General features: G+C 36.2%; 1 protein-coding gene across 12 annotated transcripts in view; it reads right to left on the bottom strand.

Moving 5' to 3' along the window:
* The window catches only part of SIPA1L2 (signal induced proliferation associated 1 like 2), a 274744-nt gene that overhangs the window by 61351 nt on the left and 192901 nt on the right, over positions 1-20492 (bottom strand). For all 12 annotated transcript variants that reach the window (XM_007481608.3, XM_007481611.3, XM_007481612.3 and 9 more), the window contains 3 exons: positions 18232-18389; positions 14210-14786; positions 8670-8944 (listed from right to left, as the gene is read on the bottom strand). In XM_007481608.3, the coding sequence (XP_007481670.1) occupies positions 8670-8944; positions 14210-14786; positions 18232-18389 (1010 nt within the window). The remainder of the gene's footprint in view (positions 1-8669; positions 8945-14209; positions 14787-18231; positions 18390-20492) is intronic.

Genomic DNA, 20492 nt, shown 5'->3' with positions numbered 1-20492 from the left:
TATATACAGCAAACTTCTAAAGGGAGCTTACTCTTAGAGAAATGAGGAGGTGTACATAAAGTAAGCAGGTAAGACTATTCTCTCCAGGAGGACATGTCACTGCAGGCTGCCATAGCTGTTTTGTACCTCCTTTTGGAGGCATTATTATGTCTGCTTCTTGTGTACTTGCCCTATATGGCAAGGAGACATTGTGGGGAAAATGTTAGATTTGGAGTCAGAAGACCTGAGTTCAATTTCAGGCTCTTCCCCTTGATTCCTGATGCCTCTGTGACTCTGGCTAAATCACTACTCCTCTGTGAGCCTTCTTTTTCCATCTCTACAGTAAGGGGTCATGTTGTTTAGTGTAGTTTTAGTTGTGTCCAACTCATTTTGAACCCATTTGGATTTTTTTTTCCTGGGCAAAGATATTAGAGTGGTTTGTCATTTCCTTATTCAATTCATTTTACAGATAAGGAAACTGAGGCCAATAGAGTTAGGTTCCTTTTCCAGGGTCACACACCTAAGGAAGAATCTGGGGCTAGATTTGAAGTCAGGAAGATGAGACTTCCTGACCCCAGAACAAGCATTCTCTCCACCGTGCCATCTCAGAAAGAATGTCTAAGATGCCCTTCATTTCTAAACCTATGGGCTTTCCTGAAATATTTGATGACTATTGAGAGATCTCTGAGAAGACTTATTTGAAGTAATACAAGATCAATAATGTAGAACTAAAGGGCATACATGGTGACTACAACGTAAACAACAACAACCAGCACCAAAGCTCAGATCAAATACAAAGCACAAAGTTGGTAAACACTGGAAGTGAAGCCACACATATTTTCTTTACATTAAATAACCAACAACCCAAAAGTGGAAGTAACATTTTATCATTTGCAACCCAGTACTTAACTATTTGCTGAATATATTTGAAGTTAGTTTATGTGTTTCCCAGGACATATCTGTGCTGCCAAATCAAGCTGTGTCAAAAAAAAAAATCAATACCTTCCAAAAAGGAAAAATACCATTTTCTAATTCTGTTGGCAAGTCTGCTACAGCTGATGCATTGCAGTGCTTTTAATTGACAAAGAATAGATGATTCTGTCTCCTGGGCAACTCCCACTGCAACCAATGATAAGAAAAAAAATGAAAAACAAGAAGCAAAACTCTGAGCTTTAAAGATTTATTCTCCTCCTCACCCCTCCCTACATTAATAGAAACTCAAACTTCATTGATAAATGTATCTGGCTTCCTCTGAGATACTAGATACAAAAGTCAAGGGATGTGAATGTCATTTATAGTATCTGGCACATTTTCTGTAGTTGGCTTGCCAAAAGGAAATACACAGAAATTTTAGATAAGGCTGTAAGATCAATTACATGCAAGCATTCTGATTTCCTCTTTGCTTAACAATAAATTTACATATCATCTGCTTATACTTGAGGATCTTAATTACCGTGTTAGTAGGAAAGAAACGCGAACTGGGACAGATTCAGCTTTAGGGTTAAAAAGAAATCTAATTGTTCAATCTCTAGTCAGCTCTGAAAACTTTTCCCTCTAATCTTTCCCTACCACAGCCTGGAAGGCAGTGCATGTTGCAAAGACAAACCTAGGTCATGAAAGACTGGTAGATAACTATGTCAAAATCCAAAGCAAAACCAGTGACAACTGGAAGCATTATCTGGAACTCTCCTAGGGCTTTATGATGCTATGCAATTCTGATAAAACACACAATCCTTGTTGGGAGTATGGGATCACTCTAAATTTATCTCTGGCCACTTGGAGAGGGTAGGGTCTATTCTTGATCTAAAAGACAAGGAAGACCTTTGATTTCATATTATTCTAGGTCTTTTAAATTCATCACTTTGGGTGTTGTTTAAAGATGGACTTCCCAACTAGTTAATCAACATTAACCATCCAATATAATAAAAGTGCCACCTATCCTATTGTGGGAAGACAGGTGAGCAGCTGACTTTAGAGAACAAAGCGCTGGAAGAGAACATTTACTTAATCACACATCCCTGAAAGCATCCTAGCCAATCTGTTCCCGAGTAATAAATAAATAGCCTTAACTGAAAATGTCTCTCTCCTGTGAGAAGGAATCCTTTCCCTGCTCAGGCAGTTGATACTCTTTTTTGTTACTCTTGCATCATTTCAGTCATGTCTGACTTGGTGACCCCATTTGGAACTTTCTTGGCAAAGACACTAGAGTGGTTTGCCATTCCTTTCTCCAGCTCATTTTATACATGAGGAAAAAAGATGAGTCTTCCTGATTCCTGGCCCAGCACCCTCTCCAAGATGCCACCTTGATGTCCATTCCCCAACCCCCCCCCCCAACTTCTGGATAGCTCTACTTCTTGACGAGTTTTTCTTTACACATCTCAACAACTTCTGGCCAAAGCTCCTAGCGCTACCCTCTGGGGCCAAGCAAGGGAAATGTCTCCATCCTGGCTCACTCTAGGTATTCCCTGTGCAGTACAATACAATGAGCAGTGCCTAGCACGTAGTAGGAGTCTCTTAGACTTCAGGTGTTTGTCTAGCAAGCAGCCTAATCTTACAGCTAGCAAAAACAAAGGTGTGGAACACAAACACACAAATTCTACCCACCCACAAGTACTTGGGGAAAGATAGGATGTCTGAGTAATAATCTCAGCTGCCAAAGGGTGTGGGTATTGACTCCCCTAGGTAACTAGGAATCCACCATAGAATATTTTTATTTTACAGAACAATTGGGGATCAGTAATTTAATCTCAAGATATTATTAAATAATGCTTAATTATCCCACTTCCCCTAACTGATTCCTTATTCCGCTCTCCTCTAAAACTATTCCAAAGTTTCCCTTCTCTTTTTAAGCATCCCTTATTTCCTTCTCCCTACATGCTCTCTGATGAAGATGTCAACTCTTAATTTACTGAGAAAAAATGAGGTCATTTAGTGTGAACTACCTACACCTTTTCCATTATGGTCATCTCAAAATCCCTAGACATCATTTCCCATTCTCTCCTTTTCCAGTTTCTTATTGTTAAGGTACTTTTGTTTTTGTTTTGTTTTGTTTTTTTCCTTGCCAAGGCTAAGACTGCTACTTATGCCCTGACTACAGTCTTCTCAAGCATCCTATTACCATAATTGTCAGTCTCTCCTTAGGCACTGGTTCCTTCCCTAATGCCTTCAAACATAGCCAAGTTTCCTCTCCCCTATCCTTAAAAAAATAAAATGTTTTTGTACATAATATATAATACCTAGTATAGCGATGGGCACATCAGGAAGCACTTAATAAAGAGTTACCAATTGACAATGAATCTCCATCAAAAAACTTGGGAATGTTATATTGGTTCATGTTTGGATTCAGTCGGAAAACTGATATGTCATTTCTCTTCACATTTATAATACGTTACTCAAACACTGTGTTATGACAAATGTACTTTGAATGGATAGCAAAAATTTTAGTTGTCTATATTTTCCTTTAAAACCTCACTGAAAAAGTTTTGTTTTCATTTGAGAGTGGTTGTCTAGTTATACTAGAGACCATCTGTCATATTTGCTACAAAAACAAGGAAGAACTTAATTAAATTTTTCACAACTCCTATTCATTATTACAATTGGGACTGCTATTAGGATAGATCCTCATTCACTTTAAATTATTATTTCCATTTGAAGAGTACAATTCTGTAACTCACTTCATGCCACTTATATTTGATCTCTTTGCATTCATTTTAGAACCTGATTGAGACATGAGATTTGGTTTAATAAATTATTTGTGCTTGGTGTTCTTGAAACTTGATGAGACTCAGCTGCTCTCAAAAGAAAAAAAAAAGACCAAAATCTTCAAAGTAAAGGGACAGTCAAATTAACACCACTTTTAGGCTCAAGAGAGAGTTTAAAAATTCTGAATTCTCTTCACCATAAATATATTTCCTACCTAATAATTCTGTCTTGTCCTAACTCATGCATAGCCAAAATAATTTCTTTGATATGGGGATTCTCATTCTACTGAGAGGAACAGGCAGGAATGAAGTCAAATTGTTTTCTTAAGACATCATAGAAACATTCTTCAAGGAGACATTCATGTGGATAGAAGGCAAAAAAAAAGGGAGAGGAAGCTTTTTTATCATTCTTAATACTTAGGATCATTTTTTAAAAGTACATACGTGCCTATCATTTATCAGACATGTTTCTGGCAGTTGTCCCAGCCAAAGAAGGACAATTTAAAAAGAATAAAATATCCTACTAGGTCAACTCAAGAGTCTCTTCAAATTCAATATTTTTTCTTTAGCATTAGAAACAAAAGACAGTTTCTAGACTATGTGGCATTGCCCATAACAGGCTGACTACTCTCCCCTTAATAATCAAAAATAAAACCAACATTTTTGAAGTTAGCTCACCTCTTCTGGAACATATTCATATTTAACCAATTATTCCTCTTCATTTAATATGTATCACAATTAGGAAAAAAACAAAATTCATCAATAACTTATTAAGTCTGGGAAGGCAGGTGGCTCAGTGGATTGAAAGTCAGGACTACAGAGGAGGTCCTTGGTTCAAATCTTGCCTCAGACACTTCCTCTTCCTCTCCTTCCAGAATCTTCTCCTAGAGTTTGTGTCTAAATTCTCCTCCTTTTCTCTTAGAGACAATCCATGCACTTTTCTCTATCCCTGATAACTTAGCCTTAGACCTAGCTGTCTGACTATGGGCAAGCCACTTAACCCCAATTGCCTAGCCCTTGATGCTCTTTTGCCTAGGAAATGACACTAAGACAGAAGGTAAGGGTTTAAAAAATGTTCTTTTTTGCCTCAAAATATCTATGTCCCCTCATCCCCTCATGAAAAGTTTGGCACCCAGTATAATGCAATCCCTTTAAGGAGAGGGATGTCTTTATTCTTCTCTCATATCCTTAGTGACTACAAGAGTGTTCTATATGTAGTAGGTGATTTATAAAGATAGGTTTATTCCATCTCTTCACCTATTTTTGAATATCATTAATTGTCCCCATCTTAACATTCCTGAGAGAACTGGCAGAAATTCCCTAGTGGAATGGAAAGGTCATTCACTGGACATGGAGTCAAAGGGCAAAGATTCACATCCCAGGCTTGCTATTGGCCTACTTGTATAACCTCTGAGTAAAATCTTGAAAAGCAAACAAACAAAAAGGGATTCTAAGGAAAGGGACCATTTTTAAATGCGGAAAACTTGTGCAAGGACAGAGGAACAAGATATAAAATATGTTCAGGGAAACAGCTAATGGGCCTGTTTGGTTAGAATACGGCACATGTAAAGGGGAATAACAGAAAACGTCTAAAGACAGCTAAACATAGATTTGGAAATATCTCAACACCAGCTTGAGGGGTTTTTATATTTTCCTATTAGCATTAAGGAGCCATTAAAGCATTTTAAGGAGTGAGAAGGTTTGTTCTGACTCATGTCTTTGAACAGATAACATAACTAAATAAACCAACTAGATTTATCCTAAGTTTTAAGGCTAAAGTTGGATATTTAGAACTCTTTACTCTAGATTTCTAATATGACACTAATGAGAATCTAACTTGCTAGTAATGATAAGTTTGGGGGAATGTGGGGGGTAGTAGAAGGAAGAAATAACTATCACAAGGAATTTGTGTGTTCAGGCAAAAAGATGCAACAAGTAAATGGCCTTGATTTTGTCTAAGGTAACCAAACTATGAACCGCTCAGTGGTATAGAAAACAGTCATTGATGCACAATTTAAAACAATCTAAAAGTTTTTCTTTCCAAAATTTTAGCAGTATGGGGGGAGGACTCACTAAGTCAACAAGAAATGGGACAACTAGGAAACAGTCTGGCAGAAATTAAGATTCAGATCAGCAACTTACAACCATATGCCACAATAAGTTCCAAATGGAAATATAACATATTAAAAGTAAATAAGTAAATTAACATCAAATAAAGAAGTAAATGGAAAGGGAGGTTTATCATAAATATAGATAGAAAAAATTCTTCACCAAACAAGAAACAGAGGCAATAATAAAATTCAAAAGGTAACATTGTTACAGCTTAAAATGTAAATTCTTTTATATGAATACAATCAATGCAGCTCACAGAAAAACTATCAAGGAGGGGGAAGGGGATATGTACCAAGTACCATCAATAAAGGTCTGATATGCAAAATGCACAGAGAACTGACACAAATATGAGAGCAAGAACCACTCCCTAACAGCTAAATGGTCAGTTAAAAAAAGCACTATGAAACCATTAATTATTACTTTTATTACATTATATTAGATGTCAGATATAGTGACCATAAAAAATACATTATCTCAAAAGCTTAAAAATTAATCCAGATTTTTTTTGCTGATTTTCATATGAACAAAAGTAAATGTGAAGACTGAAATGGTTTTCTTATTTTTTTGCCCCAAGAAGAAAAGTTATAGAAATTACCAAATAATTATCCCCCTGTATATATTGTATACTACCACAGAAGTAACACTTTTTCTTCCTAATACTTAAAAGCACCAGAAGATTTATTTCTCATCCCAATATTTTGGGAATTACAAATATATATATAATACACAAGAAAAAAGAATATTACCATAAAATAACCTTGCTAATAAATTGCTTAATATTTATTGCAATGGCATTTTTTAGATTGTTAGATCTAGGTCTTATAATATATACTATTAATGTATCTATATCTATCTATCTATCTATCTATCTATCTATCTATCTATCTATCTATCTATCTATCTATCTTAAACCCTTACTGTGTATTGGCTCCAAGGCAGAAGAGTGGTAAGGGATAGGCAATGGGGGTCAAATGACTTGCCCAGGGTCACACAGCTGGGAAGTGTCAGAGGCCAAATTTGAACCTAGGACCTCCTGTCTCTAGGCCTGGCTCTCAATCCACTGAGCTACCCAGTTGGCCCCTAAAATGTCTATATTATTAAAAAAAATACACCTTTGCTATTATTTTCAAAGTTTTTGTACATTACAGAAGTCAGGGAAAAGAGATTCCCTCTGCCCTTCTTTTGCTATGACAATCACAATGGAAAGATGCCATGAATATGTAAAGAATTGTTTCAGAATTCAGGAATTGTAAATATTGTTGTCTTGTTGTCATAAGCAGATTATACTTCCTAATTAAGACTTGTTTGTCTTTTAAGTTCACATCATGCTAAAGGGAAGCTACAACATAAGTCAATTTTAATGTTCCAAAAGAGCACTGTCAGTACTAAAGCAGTAATGAGCTATTATCAAGTAAAAAATTACTGAATACTCAAACTTCATGAACAAAAATGTAAATCAAGGGATAGACTAGAAGTCTTCTTCTATGCCAAAGATACACAGCACTGATGATAAAACTATATATCATTTATTGAGTTAGGTGACTTTTCTTTTTTTATTCTGACATGGATCAGGACTGATGACAGTGCTCACAATCCATTTTTTAAAAATCATTTATTTATATTTTAATAACAAATTTCCACATAAGTTTTCCAGTGATAGGATCCAAATTGTCTCCCTTCCTTCTTCCCTCCCCCCTCCCAAAGCTGGCAAGCAATTCAGCAATTTAGTCTGTTTATACATGTATTATCAGGCAAAACATTTCCATATTATTCATTTTTGTAAGTATATAATCTAAAACCAAGACCCCCAAATATATATCCAAATAAACAAGTGATAAATCCTATGCTTTTATCTGTAAAGTCACCTTTCTTAAAGAATATGCCAAAGAGAATGCCAATTGAGTGATCATTGCAAAACCATGTTCTATGTGGAAGGCTTGAGTATGAAGAGAAACAGATGAGGAAGAATGTATAGTTATATAAACAGAAACAAAAAAAATTATCCCTTTCTACTCAAAATCTATGTAATCCTTTGGATAGAAATAGTATGTCCTAATCTGAAATGGCTGGCTTTTTGGAATTGGCTTTTTAGAAATATAAAAAAATGATTTTTATAATGTACAAAGAGGCAGTGCGCCTTCATTCTTATGCCTTCAGTCTCACAGAGGGCATTTTCTCCCCTAATTGCTTCTCATATTTATTACTCTGTTGTTCAGTTATTTCGGTCACATCTGACTCTTTGTGATCCCATTCAGGGTTTTCTTGAGACAATTATACTTCAGAGGTGTGCCATTTTCCTTTCCAGCTTATTTTACAGATGAGGAAACTGAGGCAAACAGGGTGAAGAGACTTGCCCAGGGTCATACAGCTAAGTATCTGAGGACAGATTAGATCTCTTCCTGACTCCAGGCCTGGCATTCTGGCCACCTGGCACACTGTGTGCCACCTAAGGTTCAAGAAAATCTGAATCCAAATATGGCTTCAGAAACTTAGTCATTGTGTGATGTTGAGTGTGCCATTTAATACTCTGTGTTCCTCAATTTCAGTTAAAAAATGGAGATAATAATAGTGTCTTTATCCCAGGTTGTGAGGATCAAATGAGAAAATAAAAGAACTTAAGAGTGACAGTTTAGGTATTTAATAAAAACTTGTTCCTTTCCTCCATTTCTGATTAAATTGTTTAATGAATTACATTCTATCATTTACTTCATGGTAATTTTAAAAAGAAAAATAGGTCTTTGGAATTGCTCTAATGGTCACAATCTAATTAATAGTAAGACAACAGCATTTTTAAAGGCTTGATCGATATGATAATAAATAGCTTAACATTACAGGTTAATGCCCAGCAGCGTCCTGCCTGGATTCCTGGTCTCTTACCTTCGGGGAGATCCATCCTCATGAGGCTGAATGATGACTACCTTGACTGTCACAGATGTACGTAATAGATCAATCATCTGTTCATGAGTCAGGGTGGCTACCGCTACTTTGCAGATTTCAACGAGGCGGCTGCCTTGACGAAGGCCAGCCTTCCAGGCAAAGCCAAAGGGTTCCACGTCTGCTACGATCCCTTCAAAGTTGACATGGAAGCCAAGCTGGCCCAACCCATTCCTCCGCAATGTCATTTCCACGGTTTCACATCCTCTGGTCACTATCTACAGGGGTAGGAGATAATTAAAAAAAAAAAAAACCCAAACAAATGCAACCCTACTATTTATTCCCCTCAATATCTCCCTTAAATTTTAATTTAGAAACCATTTTTAAAACTGTTTGTTATAATGAAATATGGTGCCCATCATATACAAAAATAGAGTAAACATCATGTAGGCATTCATGAATGACCAAAGTTTTCCTCTATAAAAATTAATATTATGGAGATTTTTCAGACCTCTAGAAGTTGCTATTTTCTGTCTTTTCTAGAGAGGGAGAGCTAGCTCTCCACTTTCTGTAATATCTAAAGACAAAGACAGTTGGATCAATTCCCCAAAACTGAAGTATCAAATACCCCAAAAATAGAGTCAAAGCATAATCAATAATTTACTTCTTTCTAAGCAGATTAATATTTCACAGAGAAACTTTTCCTTTATAACTCAATAACTCCAAATTTAAGAATACTTATGATGTAACAAAACAATTCTCATCCTTCCTTTTTAAACTGAGTTTTACAGAAATGCAAGGTTTTGTAAAGAAGTAAATTTAGCAAAGACTGGAGGACCCCTTCCTAGATATACTGGAAAGGTGTTTCTCTTCCAGTTATGGGTAAGAATAGTTCACCTCTGACACCTCTTCCAACTCCAACTCCTTTGTGATTTAATTTGGCTTTCCAAAATAAAATCTCTATTATTCAAGTACTAAAGAAATGTAAAAATAGAGAATTTCTTTTTAAAAAGTGATATTACTCATAAAATGCTGACATAAAACATCCACTATTTTCACATAGTAGTAAACTATCGGGCTAAAAGATAAACTTTCACACATATTAGATGATTGGAAAGATGCTTTAAAAATAAAAATGGCTAAGAGTACCAAATTTTGCTTTCTTTTTCTACAATCTACTATTGCTGGCTGACATAGTATAATTGACTAATAATATTATGCTGGTCAGTATGGGAAAAGGCTGGTGTGAATTATGGGGAACTGATTTTATTTTTTGCCAGCTAATCTGCAAAAGGAGGCATCTATGCACAAGGACTGTCCATCACTTCCTCCAATACTATTAAGTCACTAAAAACCAACAAAACAAAACAAAACAAAAAAACAAAAAAAAATTGCTCCAAAGGAAGAGACTAATTCTGGACCCAGAACCCATGCGTAGGAAAAGGGTATCTATATCTTCCTCCCTTCTTCACTTTCCTTTCTTTAGTAAGTTCAAGAATTCCAAAAAAGTCTATACTAGGAAAATAGAGTTCAAATTCCAAAAGCCCATTTTAGGGTCTCATAAAGGAAAGTGAAAAACTTATGGTACAATCCTATAACTATATTTCCCACCAAAATCCACTCATTTGACGTTAGTTTTACAGAAATTGCTGTCACTACTCCTCCAGTTCCCCTCAGTGATTCACTCTTTCTGTATGATTGCTACTTCTATGACAAGCAGATGTTGATGTCTTCCATCTCTCATTTACTATCTAAGAGGTTAAAAGGATTGAAAAAATGTTGCTCATTAAGTAACACTTGATGATGATAATGGCATTAAGAAGCTCAAAGCTCGAAAACATCATGCACACATCCCCAGGTCTGAACCACCAGATGAAGTTTCAGTTTAATAAGCAGTACATCTCCATGAGGCATGCTCTGAATGCCTGTATAGTTATTTTAATAAAAGCTACATCTGTAGGAACAGCTGGGGAAAAAGAACGCCATGTATCACCATTGTGTTTGCTGTTTCTATAGTTACCACTCTTCTATATGTTATGAGTCATCCTCTCACACCTACAAGTGCGCCTCAAGAATGAAAGAACTCTGGAGAGGAATAGCCACCCCCAGCTAGTGGCTATATTCTAAAAGGCTGACGATTCCTATCTTCTAACTGAACTAATAAAAAAAGACAACTGTAGGACCCTCATGATAGAAGCACAGAATAAATTCTGCACCTTCAATTCTGTACATTCTTCCATTTTATTCATTTCCCACCAATCACAATTCTAATGGTTATTTACTCCCTCAAAAATATGTAATGAAGCCATTCTAAATGAAAAGAGATATTTCCATGGAGGCCCCACTAGAGGTCAATCATAAAGTGTTTTGGAGAACTATAAAATGAAAAATCGAAATACAGGGCAAGTGCATCTTTGATGATACAGCTATAGAAGCTCTATGTGAGGGATAATGCTGAGACTTATGGAAGATCCAATATTTGAACTTCTTTAGGTTGAATTTCTTGACATTTTTGACTTGACTATTAGATTAACAGTTGAAAATATTTCTTCATTCTCAGATGAAAGTCCTGATGCATAGAGGAGAAAAGAAAACTTTACGTAGTTTCTTGATTGGTCAACTTTACTGAATGTCACCATCATGGTGAAGAATCTCCTTTTGTTTTTAATTGTACCCTGTTCTTCTTATTCTTTCTCATCTCTGAAAATCCCCTTTGCTTTTCTTTTTCCCCTCTCTACAGATTCTTGTCACTTGCAAAGCTTCATCCTAGCCCCTATTTTGTTGTTCAGTTATTTTTTAGCTGTCTCCAACTCTTCCTACCTCAGTTTGGGTTTTTCTTCACAAACACACTTGAGCAGTTTGCTATTTCTGTCTCCAATTCCCTATGTCCTTCCCTAATTTCCTTTTTTTTTTAAACCTTTGCCTTCTATCTTAGAATTAATAATATGTATTGATTCCGAGGCAGGAGTGCTAAGGGCTAAGTAACAGGGGTTAAGTGATTTGCCCAGAGTTACACAGCTATTAGTGTGTGTGTGGTCACATTCGAACCCAGAATCCATCTCTAGGTTTGTCTCTCAATCCACTGAGCCATCTAGCTGGCCCATCTCTCATTTACTCTTTAGTCCCTCGGGAATCTCAACTACCACATAATATAAAAATGGCTTTCAGAAAGATCCCAGTAGCCCTCATATTCCTGTTTATCTATAGAAAGTTTCTACTTAAATATTGTATGAATGCCTCAATAATTGAATGGAAAAGTAGGCATGTTGGCTTCCTGCACCAAGTAAACATTCCTTTTTTAATTACTATTGTTTTATCCTGGAACTACAAGCTCAAAACTCAACCCTTCTCTTTCATACTGGCTAGCAAGTTGCGCTCTTTTAGGTTTCCCCAATGCCCCTTAAGTTGTGTGCCTTCTTTTCCTTTACCTACAACTATCACAGGCAGTGTCAAGAACATTTGATCAAAAGACCTGGAATCCGATCATGCTCTGCCAACTTCCTAGTTATATGGAGATGAGCAAGACCTGTGGCATCTGTGAACCGTATGTTCCTCATCTGTAAAATGGAAGTTTCACCTGCACTCCCTAATGCACACGATTGTCAGGAAGACTTCATTGCAAAATGCTTTGTAAGATAGTAAAGTGATTTATAGACCTCACTTACCATTGCCCCCAAATTTCATTCCTTATATTCATGATAATTATTTTTTTTAATGTTCAGGTTCTGCCTGTTGCAATACATATTACAAACAATACATAGCAAAAGCTTTGATTTAATGCCTCCAGAGGGCATGTCTCTCCCATATAAGCAAGAAGGAAATCCAGAAAACTATGAAATGGAGTTCCGAGGACAATAAGTTTGTGTCTTCTACTGCAAGTCTCTGGTATCAAGTATTAGTGAAATGAATGTTTTCTGCAAGAAAGTGCAAGTTAGACATCTACGTGAGATAGATTCTGTTCAGTCCAGTAGCCCTTTTCTTCGGATTTTATGTTTCTGGACATAAGGATCTTGGAGGATGGGATTGGAATGGGGATTTTAAGCCAAGATTTCTTTGTGAATGCTAGAAAAAAAAGAGAGGAAAAGAAAAGGAAGAAGAGGGGGAAAAGGAAGAAAAATAAAGAAGAGGAAAAAATGAAGAAGAGAAATAGCTGTACACCCTCCCTAAACTGTTTGGATCTTAGTCTACCTAATGAAAACCTGCATATCTTTGGGGATGGGAATTAGACATGAGAAATATACCTATAGGATTTTAAAACTTTCCTCAAACTGAAAAAAAGGGCAAATAGTAACAACCACTTTGTGCTCTACTGTCATCATTAATCTATATCTACTCAAGACTCAAACTAGAACACTTCAATTAGGTAAAAATGGGCAATAGAAAGTCTTAAAGCAGATGGGCAACATGTCTTTTTATATCTAGAACATGAAATAACAATGAATCTTTTGACCCTTAATTCCAATCTTACTGACTTATAGGCTTTTCTAAGACCTTCTTTAAAAAAATTAACAATGAATATTATACATTAAAACTAGCAGATGGGGGAAAAATAGATTGGCTGGATAAACAGACAAAGGTAGTTGAATTGGTGAGTAAGGCATATGTATTGATGTAGTCGTGGCAGTCTATGGGGCTATTAATTACTTTCTATGGGGAGACAGTTATAATGGGCCTCTGGAACTGGCCCAATTTTCAGATAACTCTCTTGTTCTTTTCTCAAAAGATCTCAACGTTTTCTCTGTAATTGCTTTTCTAATTTGGCTCTACCTAGTATCTGGAACTCACTAAGTAAACAGATGCATCATCTTAGTCACTGCAGTTAATGAGTCAGAGAGGTAGTTCAGTGGATAGAAAGTTAGGCCTGGAGACAGAAGATCCTGGGTTCAAATCTGGCCTCAGACACTTCCCAACTGTGTGACTTTGGGCCAGGCACAATGCCCTTTACTGGGATTCAGCTATTTCTGAAGATAACCCTCAGATGGAGCACAGAGTGCCCCAAACACTGACCAGCAATTCTCAAGGAACGTGAGGAGATGTTTCAAGGTCCTTCAATACAGGAGCTTGTCTTCACTCCTCTTCCCCCAGCCCCTCACAAAGTACCATATTTATGAATGGTCATCTGTTCTCTAAATACCTAAATTCCCGAAACATTTAAAGATTAAGTGCTAGGAGTTGGAGCAGTAGGATACTGGGAATTTCTTGGAAAGCAATTCATGGTTGGTCAACATATAGAAATGAAACTGAAAGAAATTGAAAGAAAAATTTAGCTCTTTGGAAGAAAAATTGTTCAATAAATTCTCTTTCTGTCATTACTACAGTAAAGAAAACATCAGAACAATTTCAGCTTGGGATTGTCTTCTGAACATGTTGGGGTAGAAATAATAACCTCTTTCTAATAATTCTAATAATAAAATCTAATAATTTCTAATAATAACTTAAAAAAATTTTTTCTCATGGGAGAACTCCCTGATTGATCAAGAGTGACTCTCCTATTTGAGGAACAAAGATGAAGAAAAGTCGACCACATCACAACAGGTACTTACTCCTAATCTCTGAACAATTTCCCTTATATCATCAGTACAGTTATCCACTGTAGACAGAAGAATACATTCTCCTCTTTCATAAAATACTTTGATGCTCATTAGCCCAGATGTCCATCCGATAACATCTCTGCAGGAACAGTTAAATACAACGTTCTTGGACTCCTTTTCAATCAACATGATGAATTCGTTGGAGATTCCTAGGAGACATTCGATGTCTGCCGAGCGGCCAAAGTCTCGTGCTATGACATTCCACATGATGGCCCCGACGCTGAACAAATGAGCATCTTTCCGTGGCTTCACTTTCTCCTTTTTCTTTGCACCTAATGTAATGAAACTGAACTTGACAGAGGTGTCCACTGTAGCTGTGGTAACAAAGTTTTCTGCCAGATCCTTCAAGTATTCCTGCCTTGTCCGCGTGGCCATAGCTCGAAACTTTTCTGACTTGTGGGCCGAATTCTCAGCATTGATCACTTTGGCTAAAAGGAAGTCCCTAAAAACTGCTGATTTTGGGAAAGTCACGCCTTTGGGAATCGGTGGACCAAATGGTGGCACATCTTTTGATCTTGAAACTCCAACACTGTAAGGCAGAGAAAAAATGAAGAAAAGAAAGTTAGTCATCACCATTTTCCACAGATTCATTTTCATGTTAGCCTATCTGACTCTGATGATCTTGCTCTACTAATTTTGGAATATTCCAAATTTTTTCGGTATAACTGCTTTCTCAAAACTAGTCAAGTAACATAACTAGGTGATCTGCAGATTACTTTTATCTGTGACTCAAAACAGGAAGGTCATGCTTTCTCAGCATTCCTCACTGAGCCCAGTAGAAAGGTGGTAAAGACATTGGTTGGTTTGGGGATTGGAAATCTGGGTATGGGTTTTAGGAGACAATTATCAAGGAACACATCTATTTGAACCATTAGAGGAACCGGAAAAAGCATAGGCTGAATCAAGTAGCATGATGATAAGTCGGGCGGGGGGTGGTCCCTAGGATTGCGTGCCACAGATACCCTAAACCCAGGTTGTGTGAGCACAGACTCTACCATCTGTTCCATCCATTAAGCCTATTCTAAGGAAGCATCTCCTTTCCCTGTGGTAGAGAAGTCAACCAAAAGTATTTCTGTCAGTCATCTATATCCATAATAAGCTAACTAGGAGAATTATTAACAGCCAAAAATTCAATAATAAGATTAGTACTATATTCTTCAAATTTTGAAGAAAGTTGAAAGAAACTTTTAGAGATGGAAGACTTAGCACCCCAATGGACTGTCAGGCAGTAGGTGTTACTATATTAACTTATAAGGATTTCACTTATAATATAATATTTAACTTCCAATAAACTTGTAATATAAAATATATGTATTTTACCTGTAACATGTTTTACCTATAAAATACTATCTCACCAAAATCTACTCCTCCCATTGCTAATTGTTAATATAAAATTTGTTTATTGATGCTCTATATACTTCATGAGTTTCAAAAATGAGTTGAATGGTCACTTCTCTCCAACAAGCTTAAACTCTAGTTGGGGTGAGGGAATGGAAAGAAATCATACACATAAACAAATGACTACAATACAAGGAGAAACATGATGCATTCTAAGAAAGATTCAGGTAAATGCTAAGGTGACACAGAGAGAGCAAACCTGGTTGGAAGACATGCACAAGTTTCACAGAAGAGATGGTATTTAAATTAGACCCTGAAAAGATGGTAAGGTTAAAAAAGGTTTAAATGCAGAGGAGGGAATAGAAGTGAGCAAAGACATGGGGGTAGGAAATTATAGGACATATGGGGGAAAGGTTCAGCTGAATAAATTGCAGTATCTGATGGTGATGGAATATTACTGTGCTGTAAGGACTGATTATCTGGAGGTTTTTCATATGAACTGGGAGAATCCCAATGAATTGATGCAGAATGAAATGAGCAGAACCAAGAGAACACTGTACACAGAAAGTAAAACATTGTGGAATAGCCCAGGGTAATGGTCTTTGCTACTAGTAGCATTGCAATAATCTAGGATATTCCTGAAGGACTTAAGTAAAAGAATGCTATCCACATTGAGAGAAAGAACTATGGGAGTAGAAATGCAAAAGCAAGACATATGACACTTATCACATATATATATGGGTATGTGATTTGGGGTTTTAGGCCTTAAAAATCACACTATAACAAAAATAAATAATATGGAAATAGGTATCAAATGACAACACTTGTACAACCCAGTAGAATTGCTTGTTGGCTCTGGAAGGGGGAAAGGAAAGAAAATGAATCATGTAAACATGGAAATATATTTATAAATAAATAAATAAAATTACAAAAAATAAAGTGAATTAAGATGAGGGGAAAAAAAAGAATGGTTTATATAATGAAGTAACATGAGACAGAAAGGTTGCTTTGTGGCCAGACTGTGGAAGACTTTGAAGAACATGCTTTGAATTTACTGTATAGCTAAAGAGAAGTTAATGAATTTTTAGAGCAACAAAAATAGCATTTTGGTCCAAATTCAAAGGCATTTAATGAACACTATATAATTTTGCTTATATTTTCTTTTATAATTTCTTATCCTTATTATACTTATTGTTTTTAGTTGGCAAGCATCTCCCAATTCCAGTTCATTTTCTACTCTACTAAACTGATCTTCTGAAAGTACAGGTGTTGGACCAGAGTTTTTGGCACCTCCAGGAGGCAATTAGATGGCACAGTAGATAAGAGTGCTGGGCATGGAGTCAGGAAGACTCATGCTCCTGAGTTTATTCTGGCCTCAGACACTTCCGAGCTGTGAGACCCAGAGCAAGTCACTTAACCCCTTTTGCTTCAGTTTCCTCATCTCTAAAATAATCTGGAGAAGGAAATGGCAAACCACTCAAGCATCTTTGCCAAGAAAACCCCAAACGGGGTCCCAAAGTTAGTCACAACTGAAATGACTGAAGAACATGATAAATTACCTTGAGAGGTAAACATAAAATCCTCTGTTGTTCAAAGCCTTTTATAATCTTCTCCCTCTTACCCTTAATATATATTTACTATATGTTACTATAATTTACTCAATCCCAGATAGTCTAAGTTTCAAATACATTGGCTTCCTTACTCTTCCTAGAAAAAAAAAAATCTATTTCTTGATTCTAGACATTTTTATTAACTGTTCCCCATTATTAGAATTCTCTCCTCATCTCATCTCTTCCTTCTAGTTTCCTTCATGTCTCAGCTAAAATTTTACCTTCAAGAAGCCTTTCCAGATTTCCCTTAATACTAGTACCTTCCCTCTGTTATCTTCAACTTATCCTTTTTCTTTTATTTCTTTCTTTTTGGGGGGGGTGTTAAATTTTTACCTTGTGATTTAGAATCAATACTAGGTTCTAAGGCAGAAGAGTGATAAGGGTTAGGTGATTGCAATTAAGTGACTTGTCCAGGATCACACAGCAGGGAAGGAGGAAACCAGAACTGAAACTGGGATCTCAAGTCTCCAAGTCTAGCTCTCTATCTAGTCAACTACTTAGCTGCCTCTTATTCTTCATTTTTGAGGAAAGGCCCAGTAAAATTGAATTTTGCTGAGGGCTCTACCAATAAAATCTTGCCTGTGACTCTGAGCAGGCTCCCTGTCTCTGTATTTAATCTGATGACTCTTCTGAGGGACTGTCAAGCTATCACACCAGAGCTTTCAAGAACAGTGAGTTGCTTCCATCATTCTTGGGCTTTATGTCAGAGTTATGTATAATCATGGCAGTACCATGATTACGCTTCTCCAAACTAATGGCCATGTTGCCTATTTAGAGGGCTGAAACTAGAACCAGGCACAATTATAAAAAGGTAAAAAGAAGAGGAGTGTGTAATTGTGGGGAAATGACTTGATTCTGAGTGCCAAGAGTTCCCCTTTTAAGACATTTTACTTTCTTAAGTGGCAAAACATAATAATAATAAAAGGAATCTATAATTAGGAACCAAATAGGAATTTGGAGGGATAGAGGGGAAAGATGCAACACTGAAACCAAACTAACCAGATATATTATGTCACAGAGACTCACCTATAACACACATTTTCAGTACAAGGATTGTGCACCTTGACAATGACAAAGACGTGTTGAAACTGAGATCGGATATTTTTTGGAGTAAAAGGAAGTGCTCCTGGCTCTTGGAAGACAATGGTAACGATGTCATTTCCTATGTGCCTTTTCCTTAGGAGCTATACATAAGAAATGGACACACAAAGAAAAGTGGATTATGAACGGAAATACTTCTTTATACATTTTTTTTAATTGCACAATTCATTGAAGCTGATCTCAAAAACATCATTCAGAAAATAGTATCATTCTTTAGAAGCTAATGGCCATAAGCTTAGCATTAAAGCAGGAAATCAGGTTGAAACTAGAGGCTCTATGGAAAGGAGCTCATAAAAGTATTTTAGTAGATGCCTTTTAACTCTTGAGTTTAGTCTAAGCAATCTATTCCTCTTTGATGAATCATTCAGCTTCTTCTCATGTTTTATATCCCTTATATACCATGTAAGCGTCTTGAGCACAAGCATAGTTTTGTTTCTCACAGATCTTGGCACAGTACTTTGCACATGTAGCCATTTAATAAATGCATGTAGGATTGGATTCAATATCTTTTTTAGCAGAAGTTTCTATGATGACTAGATGCTAAACAAGTGAGACAAACTCATTTTTATATCGAATATTTACATGTGTATCTGATATTTGTATTTCATGTATTTTTTCTCTTGCAAATTTCAACTTCCTCTCATCATCTGTTCCATTATTTTATATAAACTCATTAAAATTAAATGCCTAATGGCCAAGGGGACCCGTCTTTTATCCCTATTTTTGTTAAGCATCCTTTTAATCATGCAAGATTTACTCTCTTCTCTTCACTTTCCCTTATGCCCCATATCCAATCAGTCTACAGGTCTCATAGGGCCCTAACAAAGAGAAATAAACATTTCTCATATCTGTAGTCTTTTGTCTATTTAAAAAAGTACTACTTTGGTTTAGGTCCTCAACATCTCTCCCTAGACTACCAAAGGAGTCTCCCCATTACTCTCCCTGCCTCCAGACCAGACCCTAATCTCTCTGATCTGTCCTCCATATAGCTGTGGAGTCATTCTTCTGCTCAAAAAAACCATTTCAATAATTGTTCTGAATTTTCTCTAGGATAACTCCACAAACTTCTCTTTGGCATTTAAAGTTCTTCACAATTTGGATCCAGGGTACATATTCAAGTTCATTCCATATTATTTCTCTTCGTGAACTATATCCCAGCTCAAATGGCTCAATTCATAGCATTCTTTCTCCAGTCTCCATACTTTTGTAGGGGCTTTTTTCCATATCTGAAATTCTCCCTCTCCTTACAAAATACCTCACACATTCCCTATATATGTTAAGGGTCAGATCAAGGGCCACTTCTTACAAGCTGAGGCTGTTCTCCCTAGAAATTCCATTGCATTTATTTATTTACTTCATGCTGTTTCTCCCTAATAGAATGTAAGCTCCTTGAAGGCACAGGCTTTATTGTTTTTGTCTTTTTATCACCAGCATTAAAACATTGGCTGAATGCATCTCTATTCATCAAGTATTTAATAGGAAGTTTCTACAGTGATTAGTTATTTTGTTCTGCTGATAAAATACAGTCCTCCCCTCCCAGATTTCTAAGGAAGCTCATTCTGAAAACCCATGAGGACACAATTACCATCAAATTCACCATGTGAAAAGAACTTCATTGTCTGGAGGCAGTTTGAAATTTCTAAAGTAAGGATCCTAAAACCCAGATCCAAATAGTTAACAGAACTCATAAGGAACACAACTTTGGTAGCTCTCCCTAGGAATTTAGCTAAAATATAGTTTTTAAAATTCACATGTTATCTACTAACAGTACTGTAATGACCCCAGACAATTCTGAGGGACTTATATGAGAAAGAACACTATCCACATCCAGAGAAAGAACTGTGGGAGTAGAAACACAGAAGAAAAGCACAGGTTTCATCACATACATTGGTGGGGATATGATTGGGGTTTTTGGCATTAAAAGATCACTCTATAGCAAATCTGAATAATATGGAAATAGGTTTTGAACAATGATACATGTAAAACCCACTGGAATTGCTCATTGGATTTGGGATGGGGAGAGAAAGAACATGAATCATGTAACCGTGGAAAAAATTCCAAATTAATTAATTCATTAAAATTAAATAAATTAATTCATAAATTCCAAATTAATTAATTCATTAAATTAATTAATTAAATAATCGAATTAATTAATTAAATTTATAAATTCATTAAATAAATTTTAA

The sequence above is a fragment of the Monodelphis domestica genome, chromosome 2 (assembly GCF_027887165.1).
Source record: "Monodelphis domestica isolate mMonDom1 chromosome 2, mMonDom1.pri, whole genome shotgun sequence".
Classification (NCBI taxonomy): domain Eukaryota; kingdom Metazoa; phylum Chordata; class Mammalia; order Didelphimorphia; family Didelphidae; genus Monodelphis; species Monodelphis domestica.
Note: the sequence above shows the minus strand (reverse complement) of the source record. Positions and strands in the feature narration are given on the sequence as shown.